Below are 10,374 nucleotides of genomic sequence, written 5' to 3' on the forward strand. Positions count from 1 at the left end.
TATATGGTACTGTAAAACCACCATATATCATTCAAAAATCAAAATCTTGCAAAAGATATATACCTTCTCCATGTATGTACTGAAAAGTCAAAAGCATTTCTTCATGTACTAAAACCTTGAAGCATTTCTCTTCATTTTATCCTTACTGGTTTTCCCAGATTCAGTTGCTCCATATTCAGCTTAGGCAACTCTGTGTGATCCACATCCACCACCACACCAACCGCTACAACATCTTTTTTCTCCTCTTCCTCTTTACAGAAAATTATCCTTCCCAAAGACATGTAATCAGAAACTGTCTCAACCACCACCTCCACTAATGGTGTGAGAGACACCACACCTATTTGACCAATCTTTAGGGATGTCGGTGTGTCCTTGTTCCTAATCCTGGTAGCAGCGTCTACAGATTCTTTTATCTGAGATACTATGACTGGAAAGGATGCTTTGTGGCAGCTGCATAAGTAACCTTGTAACCCAGTGGTGACTTCAACTTTTGAGTTGGTTACAAGGATTTCTACTTCAATACCCATAGCCACCTTCAGTTTATCATCAATGATTGCAGCACCCACACAACCCTGTTCCATCATTTCATTAACAGGACCCTTGACTTCTAATTCAACAGCTTCCCCGGGCCATGCATACTTCACCTCAAGCCCTCCCACCCGCATCTTATCCACATAAACTGCCCAATTCCCCGGACAAAAAACGACTCTACGACCCGATAGAAGAATCCCGTAGTGAACACGGCAACGAATTAGAACAACTGTTCCTTTTACCTCGGTTGAATCGACCACAAGACGTAGGCGCCGCGACGTTCTAGACTCTCGATCAAGGGTATGCAGCTGCCCTATGAGGGTGAGACCCTCGTACCAAGCCATCTCCTCCGACTTATCAAGCAAACCGTCCCCGGTTTGTGCGGACACCGGCACAAACGTTACATTTGATTCTTCAATACCGATCGACTTGAAATATGTTATAGCTCCATCCCTTAGCTGATTGTAGACGGTTTGTGAATATCCCACAACATCCATCTAATTTACAAAAAAAATACTAAACTTGTAAATTGTACAAAACTACAAAATAGAAAAAGAAACTAATTATTTATACAACAAATGGAGTAGGATCAAATACAAACCACATTTCGCATACAAACTGTAAGAACCATTTAAAAAACGTCACGTGGCATCCAACTAATTATAGAGAAATGATAAAATAATATTCTAAATAATATCAATTATATTGAATTCCCTATAAATATGCTAACAAACAATTAATTCTTTATTTGGATCTACCTTCTTGTTTTCGATGTGCTGATTACAAAAAGTGCTGATATCATTCAAATATGTGCTAAAATCAATTATCTTGATTAATTTTTATGTGCTAAAATAATTCAAATGTGCTACTTTTATGTATATATTGTTTTGGTATGTGCTAATTTAACTTTTTTTAAGTGCTAGGATCTGTTCTTACGGTTTGTAGGATAAATATGGTTTGTACCGGAACCAACCCCTACAACAAATAATACTAACCTTGTTGACACAACAAATAAGTGTTTTCAAACCCATGGAAACAGCGAGTGACGCCGGATCAACGATGTTATCCTCGGAATCAACAATGTTATTGATTGGATAGCCTTGTGTACTATCTATAACAATAATAGCACAATCAGCTATTGAAAGTCCGGTCAGCATGTTTTCAACACCCCGAGGCTCTATAAACGAAAATGTCATAGCTTTCTTCTCATTAGTTCTTAATGTCACGTATTTACATTTGAAATCCCGATGCATTTCTTCGTTCTTCAAGATCACGCCTCGACCATTCAAACCGCTTATGATTGAAGATTTACCGGAGCCTTCCATTCCCACTATAACTACCATTGTTTGGTTTCCAGATAACATAAATGAGCCTGTTTGACATTGTATTAGTACATCTTCTGGCATTCGGCCCTTTAGACTTGCCACCCATTCTTGACACTTGGCAATAACCTCGCTAAACTAGAAAGAAAAAAGAAGAGAATCGTCTTAGAAAAACAAAACCAAGTATTTGAATATACAAAATATTAACGTTTAGAAGGTACCATCTCTGGTTCATCTTCCAGCAACTTTTTATATACACCCATTCTCTTCATAACGATTTGGGGATTCAGCTTAATAAAGAAGAAGCAATATTATAAAATAATATTAAATCAACTAAAGAAAAGAAAAAAGGAATGATGAAACCGACCTCACAGCGATTTTCAGAATGATCTTTAAGTTTAAGACAAAACTTGCAATCTCCATAATCTGGATTCATCTGAATTTACACAATCATTCAAACAACATTATATATATGCATCCGAAACAACTGTAATCATACTTGATCTACTACAAACACAGTGACCTTCAAACTAAATCAAGAAACCAAACCCTATATATATATTTATATGTCAGATTCAACAATTTAAAACATCAAAAAAGACACAAATAGCTTAAAACATCAAAAAAGACAAACAGTTTCTAATTAAACAGAGCTCTAAACAGGTTCAATAAAGCTTTAAACAGATTCTATACAGCATATTAAACAGAGCTCTTAAACAGGTTCTATACAGCTTAAAAAGCAAATTAAACAGGTTCTATACAGCAAACATAATCATTAACAGATACTATACAAGTGTCTTTCTGATCAATCTTAAGAACTAAGGATCTATTTTCGAAAAACTAAGCAGTAATCATCAATAATAAACTGAGCAGTAAAAAAATCAATAATTAATAAACTGAACAAAGCATCTGAACTACGAGATGAGCAATACACTAATACAGATTAAACAAAATCAATAAACTGATAGATTGATAATCACTGATCATCAAATAATAAACTGAGCAATCAAAATCTTTAAACCGGCCTGGAAGATGAGCAATACAGATTAAACAGAGAACATGAGAGACTCAGCAGCGATAAAAGATTAAACAGCAGCGATTTTGGTTTCTGATTGTGATTTAAAGGGATAATGCAAAAGTAAACCCTAAATAGCGCTATTAAATAGATAAATCCACAGGATCAACTATGTTATCCATTGGATGGCTTTCTTTGAAGCTGAGTGTAATGTCTATTACAAGTAGAGCACAATCCGCCATTGAAATTCCGGTAAGGATGTTTTCAATACCCTAAGTTGTCTCCATAAACGAAAAGCTCATGGCTTTCTGACGAGTTCAAGTCACATATTTACCTCTAAAATCCTGATTCATTTCTCCATTCTTCAATTCCACACCTCCACCATTCAAACCACTGATGGTTGATGATTTTCCAGAGCCTTCCATACCCAATACATCTATCATTGTTTGGCTTCCAATTGACACACATGAGCTAGTCTGACATTGTATCACTACCGGTGGCGGATCCACTATAGTTGGAGGGTGGGCCTGTGCCCACCGTAGGATCCAACTTGATAGTGTATTTTGTTCGGTAATTTTCTAATTAAAGCCCATTGTAACATCTTGAAAGGCCCAAGTGACTAGGACATCTTGTTCTCTGCATCTGTTTGAACGCGTCGTCACTCACCAAGCCCCAACAACCTAATTCGATATTTCATTCCCCTCATCCCCCACTCTTCTGTTCCGGTCCTTCTAATCAAATTGTTGCATGGCTATAAGAATTTCATCCTCACTTGATCGCCTCCCTCGTCGGCTCTTTCCCGACCGGCCAGAATTCTGAACAAAGGTTTTTGGTTTTTGATTCTAATTAAGTGATATAGTGTAGTAACTAGTAAGCTTTCAATCTTTTTTCGTTATTTTTTTATCTCTATAAAAATACAGATTAAATTGTGTTATATTGCTTTGCGTAACATGTTAGTTGATAACTTCATTTATCTCTATTTTTTTGGTTTTTAATAGTTGATAATTTGATTCTATTATAGATAAGTTGTTAATATACAAAAATACATATTTTAGATTGTGATATATTGCTTTGCTTCGGACTGTTGGTGATTTGTTTTGGTGATGTCTTAGAGTAAAACATGGTGCCTATTTTTTTTTTACCTATTTCAAGTTGTAGTCTTATTTGTATTGTTTAAGTGTTTTGATTCGTAATTATATTTAAATATCTAATGAGCTATGTTATTTTATCATTGATTTTATTGGCGACCCATTTTAACCGACCCGTATTGTGCCCACCCTACAAAAAAAATTCTGTATCCGCCACTGATCACAACAGCTTCTGACATTCGGTTCCTTTGACTTATTCTTTACATTCGTCTAAAATAGAAAGAAAAAGAAAAAAGAAAAAATCGTCTTAGAAAAACAAAAAAAGGAGTATTTGAATATACAAAATATTAACATTTAGAAGGTACCTTCTCTGGTCTAGACTGCACCAGCTTTTTATATACCTTCAATTTCTTTAGAACGTTTTGGGGATTTAGCTAATAAAAAATAATCAATATTAGCCATATAATATTTAATCAACTAAAGAACAGAAACAAGGAATGAAGAAACCGACCTCACAACGATTTTCATAATGATCATTAGGTTCTTTAAGACAGAACTTCCAAACTCCAGAATCATGATCCATCTGAGTTTCAACAAAAACAGAAACAAAAAAAAAATATGTAATGGAAATAGCAAATAAAAAAACTCAAAAAAGGATGCTTGGTTTTCGGTTTTAAAAAATTCAACCCCTAAGTTGGTTCTTACCCATATTATGCTCCCAATTTTGTAGCATATAGACTATATTTAAGACAATTTCTGTTGTGAACGATTTTGTAAGTTGAATCTCATATAGAAATTTACCACCCGCTCATCCCTAATCGCGCATATAGACTATATTTAAGACAATTTCGGTTGTGAACGATTCAACCCACAAGTGGATGCTAACCAACAGCAATGTGTTATTTATCAACCGGTAACCTTAATTGTGCTTATAAGACCAAACTAGTAATTAATTTGTAACATGGGATGTTTTTTACCTTGAAACTATGTGCCCAATTGTAGTATAGGTGTGACGAAACTAGTAATTATTAGTTTTAGTATTGTATCATTTAAACATGGAATTACAAACTATTTTTAAGTTGTAAACTGGTTGCTGGATGCTAGCCTTCTTGTTCATGTGTTCAATCATCGACTTTGTTTTGGTCTACTTCAATTGTTATTATAATCTTCACATACCAAAACTGTAAAAGAGTATGTAATACGTGCACATCTACCATCAAAACTGTAATTCTAACACCCCCCATTGATCCAAACCGTAGATACCAATTTTTAGTTCGCAAAGAGTAGTCTTGTTTAAATAGTAATAGTAGTAACAAGCAAGTCATGTTACCAACAAATAAAGCATAGAACATGGCAGTATTGTTCAGCAACAATAATAATAACAATTAGAACAGGTAAATAGTAATGTAACAGATGGAACCTCAAGGTTGAGATTGAGTTGCTAGCTTGTTTGCTTGTTGCGGTTCAGAGGCTGCGTGTCAAACAAGTTTGTATGCCATATTAGTATGACTAGCAAAACTTCAACAATTCTTAAAACATAGGAACTCATATAAGCCATGAGTGCAACACATTATACTGCATTAGTATCGTGAAAAGCGTTGATTAATGAGATTACCACTTTTCATTTGTATATATAGTCACATTTTGAGTTAGTAACCAAAAGACATAGTAATCCAAGACTAAGAAATTCGTTTTCAAAATTTTTAAGTAGAAAACCTAAAAAATATTTAGTCATCAAATCAACTGTTTCCAATTTGGAAGGAATCTATCACAAAACTAAGAAATCAACAAAAGGTAAGTCGCACCTTTTGTAAATTTTCCCATAGAATTTACGGTACCCGTAAACACAAACTTGTGGTGCTCAAAACTACACACACAACATTTTTTTTTTGAATTTTTTTTACAAATGTGTTTATAATACACGCATCTACGTTTATGAAAAAAAATTTTGGTCCACCTCGTCCCGTACGGTGTAGTTCTCACGGTTCTTACAACTCGAGTTGGTTTTCATTTTAGCGGTCCCCTATATATATATATATATATATATATATATACACACACATGTGTGTGTGTGTGAAGTATATGAAGAAAATTCATTTGAGTTGAAAAATTCAAAAAAAAAAAAAAACCCTATGTAACATTTTTTTTCTAAAAAAATCAGGGAATGTAACATATATATAGGATATAATAGGAAGTATATTTTATGTAGGAAGGATATGAAGTAATCTTGACCATCTATTAAATAATCAATGGCTAAGATTACAGGGGTAAGATTGAACAAAAAAAGGAGGCGTATGGGTTATTCTAAGGGTATTCAAGTCCATCAAAGTCAATAGTTTCTCTCTTCTTCAATTCTCCCCCCGTTTTTAAAACGTTAATAACTTTTTCATACAACATTATTTTTTTTTATAAAACTTGCACCATACAAAAGATGATTTTTTTCTAAAACGTAATGGACTAAAAGCACAAAAGAAAATGTTCATTTTAAAACGCAATAGACTGAAAACACCAAAGAATATTTTTTTTTTCTAAAACACAATGGACTAAAAACACATAAAAATGTGTTCTTCCTAAAACACAATGGACTAAAAACACTTCAAAATGTGTTTTTTCTAAAATGCAATGGATCAAAAAACACATAGAATGCGTTTTTCCTAAAACGCAATAGACAAAAAACACAAAAAAAAATGTTTTTTTTTTCTAAAATGCAATAGAATAAAAACACATAAAAGTGTGTTTTAACTAAAACGCAATGGACTAAAAACATCTCAAAATGTGTTTTTCTAAAACGCACTGAACCAAAAAACACATAAAAATGTGAATTTCCTAAAACGCAATAGACAAGAAACACAAAAGAAAGTGTTTTTTTTTTTTCTAAAACGCAATGGACTAAAAACATATAAAAATGTGTTTACCTAAAACGCAATGGATTAAAAGCACTCAAAATGTGTTTTTTCCTAAAACGCAATAGACAAAAACACAAAAGAAAGTTAAAAAAAAACCGCAATGGACTAAAAACACAAAAGAAAGTGTTTATTCTAAAACGGAATTGCCTAAAAACACAAAACAAAATGTTTTTTTTTCTAAAACGCAATGGACAAAAAGCACATGAAAATGTGTTTTTTCATTCTTTTGTAAAACGCAAAGGACAACAAAATGTGTTTTTCATTATTTTGTAAAACGCAATGGACAAAAAAACACAAAAAGAATGTGTTTTTCATTCTTTTGTAAAACGCAATGGATGTTTTTTCATTCTTTTGTAAAACACAATTCTAAATGAAAGTTTAAACTGAAAACTGTTTTGTAATTTTCTTTGAGACATTTTGTCAAACATCTGGCGTGCAACTTTTTACCACTGATTTCTTAATAAAATTGGAACCAATAATGTTGCCCAAACGCAAGAATACATCAAGAGAAGGTTAGAATCATAGATATCTTCACTTTGCCTACAAATGTTTGAGAAGTTTGAGAAGAGAAGTACCTGCTTCAATCAATTTCTCATGTTCTATCGCATTATGTTAAACTGAAAAACAATGAGAAATTGCATAAAAATAAACTGGGTTTCTTCAAAGAAATTGAAGAACACGTTGATTGATTGTTTAAACCATTCATTGATGAAGAAAATCGCGCTATGATGTAGTAATACTAGAGAGAGAAATTGAAGAAAATGTTGAAGATAGTGGGTTTTGAAGATGCAGAGAAAGATAAATAGAATAGATGAAAAGAGATTGACTAAAATGCCCCTCCTTATGTTTTTTGTTATTTACCACGTGTCATCTTATTATTGCTTCCTACACTTCCTACCCAAACTAAACCTCTTATTTGATATTTTCCCTATAAATATATATATGAGTGAACTAATCCTGACCATACACGTGTGTAAATCAATGGCCAGGATATGATGATGAAATACATTCGTGTATTCTATAATTGGATGATGAAATCCTAGCCAAAAAACGTGTGTAAATCAATGGCTAGGATTTGTTCACTTAGTTCGCAAATACACTAGTGTTCACTCTAGAACCGCACTATATATATATATATACACACACACATATTTGAACATCTATATAAAAAAATGTAAAAAGCGGCAACTTGAGTTAAAGAAACCCAAAAAACTTCATCTCCACCATTAATCGTATGTGATCAATGGTTGATATTAAAAAGTGTACAAAAATTTATTTTTTCAGAGAATGTTACAGTCTCACAAAAAAGTGTAACAACTTTACACTTTTCTCTCTCCTTTCTCTTCTTTAATCTGACACAAAATAGTGTGACAGTTGTAGTGTTACATAAATATCCTGTTGTAAAAAATTAACATGTTTTTTTACGCATATTACAAAATAAAAACTTCGTAAATTATAAACTTTAAATTCCATAGACTTCGTATAGTCTAAAAACTGGTGTTAAAAAACAAAAAAAAAAGTGTCACAAGTGAGTTACAAAAGACGTGAACAGCTAAAAAATGTAACACATTCTCTCTTCTCTCTCCGCTATTACAAAAAGCGTGTCATTGTCAGAAAATGTTGCAGGTGTCAGTAAAAATGTTGCAGCGAAAAAGTGTAACACGTGGCAACATGATGTCTATCCCTTAGGTTTTCATAGTTTTGTAACTCAAATGTGATTTGTCCCTATAATTCACCTATATGTATATATATACACACACACACACATTCGAAACAACCCTAATCATACTCGTCCATTATAGACAACACAATGACCTTCGAACTAAATCAAGAAACTAAACCCTAGGTATAAGACAACATTATATATATATATATATATATATATATATATATATATATATATATACATAGAGTGAGAGTTGGCTAGAAAGCCTTAGTTTCCTAGAAAGTCTAGGAAGCAACAGGGAGGTGACATGTGACTTTTAGTTTTTTTTTATTTAAAGGACATGATGGTAATTTGATTATTAATTTAATTTTGGAATATTATATATCCTAAACTAACTATCCAGATATTTATAGAAACGTATCTCTCTTTGACAATTTCAAATCATTACGATTTCAAAAGGGTAGTTACTTTAAGTTACGAAGTTCAAATCATTAACAATTTCTTCACGTTGCGTTTTATCAGTTACTGGATTCATCGCAATGTGTTTTATCACTTACTGGTTGATATGATTTTTGGCATTCTTGATGTTGTGTTTTATCAGTTACTGGTTTCATCACAATGTGTTTTAGCAGTTACTAGTTTCAGTTACTGTTTCATCATAATGTGTTTTATCAGTTACTGGTTGATATGATTTTTGGCATTCTTGATGTTGTGTTTTATCAATTACCGATTTCATCACAATGTGTTATACTAGTTATGATTCATGAATGACATATTCTTTTGTATTTTATCTACTGTTTCATCACAATGTGTTTTATCAGTTACTAGTTGATATGATTTTGGCATTCTTGATGTTGTGTTCTATCATTTACGGTTCACGTTGTGGTTTATCAGTTGTCATTCTTGATGTTGTGTGTTAGCAGTCAGTCACTAGTTCATGACATTGTGTTTTATCGCTAAAACACACTACTATGAACACATTTAGATCTGATTTATCGTTATTTTTTGTACGATTTGGTGTTTTCAAATGTGAGGGATTAGAGAGAGAGAAAAAAATTTTCGACATTTTTGGAGGTGGTTTTATGATTAGTAGTTATTTTCTTATTTAAAACAACTAAATGACACATTTACCCCCAATCAATTAAATTAGCCTATTTTAAAGACACGTATATTACCAAAATGCCACCAAAATGATCTCAACCATTAAACACACCCATCTGATGGCCTAGATCGCTTCCTACAATTTCTAGGAAAAACACACCTTCCGCAGTATCCCCACTCTCTCTCTCTTTATATATATATATATATATATATATATATATAGGATAAGGATCATGTGAGAAGTGATAGGCTAGTTAAGAAACTTGAGAAGCATTCTGGACCACACATTTTTCTAAACCTTTCGTAATATACACATATGTATAGTTTAAAATTGACTATATACATATATGTATATTGAGTTATACACATATGTATATAGTCAATTTTAAACTATACATATGTGTATATTACGAAAGGCTTAGAAAAATGTGTGGTCCAGAATGCTTCTCAAGTTTCTCATATAGGGTGGACTTCTCTTAGGATCCCTACCCTATATATATATATATGGGATGGTTCAAATGAAAACCACTTTTATTGTGAAAACTCGAAAACTAATTAAAAAAAGCCTAAAAAACACATAAGTTTTTTTTTCAATTTTTTTTATAAAAATCGCTGCTTTTTATATATAAAAAAAAACTTTTTTTCAAAAAAAAAAAAAAAAAATTGTGTAGTGCACATGTGTAATAATACACATGTGTAGTACACATACATATGTGCAGTATTACACATGTGCACTACACAAATT

At 32.4% G+C, this 10,374-nt stretch overlaps 1 protein-coding gene and 1 non-coding gene across 2 annotated transcripts; both read right to left on the bottom strand.

Moving 5' to 3' along the window:
* Nucleotides 1–131: 131 nt before the first annotated feature.
* LOC118479326 (elongation factor 1-alpha 1-like) lies at nt 132–1,874 on the bottom strand. Its single transcript, XM_035989514.1, has 2 exons — nt 1,527–1,874; nt 132–1,028 (listed from the first exon to the last, which is right to left on the bottom strand). The coding sequence occupies exons 1-2, from the start codon at nt 1,872–1,874 to the stop codon at nt 132–134; spliced, it is 1,245 nt and encodes a 414-aa protein (XP_035845407.1).
* Nucleotides 1,875–1,897: 23 nt separating this feature from the next.
* On the bottom strand, nt 1,898–7,594 carry LOC110881393. Its single transcript, XR_004863192.1, has 8 exons — nt 7,438–7,594; nt 5,377–5,427; nt 4,468–4,539; nt 4,322–4,390; nt 3,203–4,226; nt 2,221–2,289; nt 2,075–2,143; nt 1,898–1,991 (listed from the first exon to the last, which is right to left on the bottom strand). It is a non-coding gene; the product is annotated as an uncharacterized LOC110881393 (transcript).
* Nucleotides 7,595–10,374: the final 2,780 nt, after the last annotated feature.

Source organism: Helianthus annuus, chromosome 1 (assembly GCF_002127325.2).
Source record: "Helianthus annuus cultivar XRQ/B chromosome 1, HanXRQr2.0-SUNRISE, whole genome shotgun sequence".
NCBI lineage: Eukaryota > Viridiplantae > Streptophyta > Magnoliopsida > Asterales > Asteraceae > Helianthus > Helianthus annuus.

What these genes read in the sequence shown, in the direction of transcription:
- LOC118479326 (XM_035989514.1), bottom strand. Translation starts at nt 1,874, where the DNA reads ATGGTAGTTATAGTGGGAATGGAAGGCTCCGGTAAATCTTCAATCATA. An exon ending in TTATTTGTTGTGTCAACAAG is followed by an intron (nt 1,029 to 1,526) that starts GTTAGTATTATT and finishes TTTGTAAATTAG; the next exon opens with ATGGATGTTGTGGGATATTC.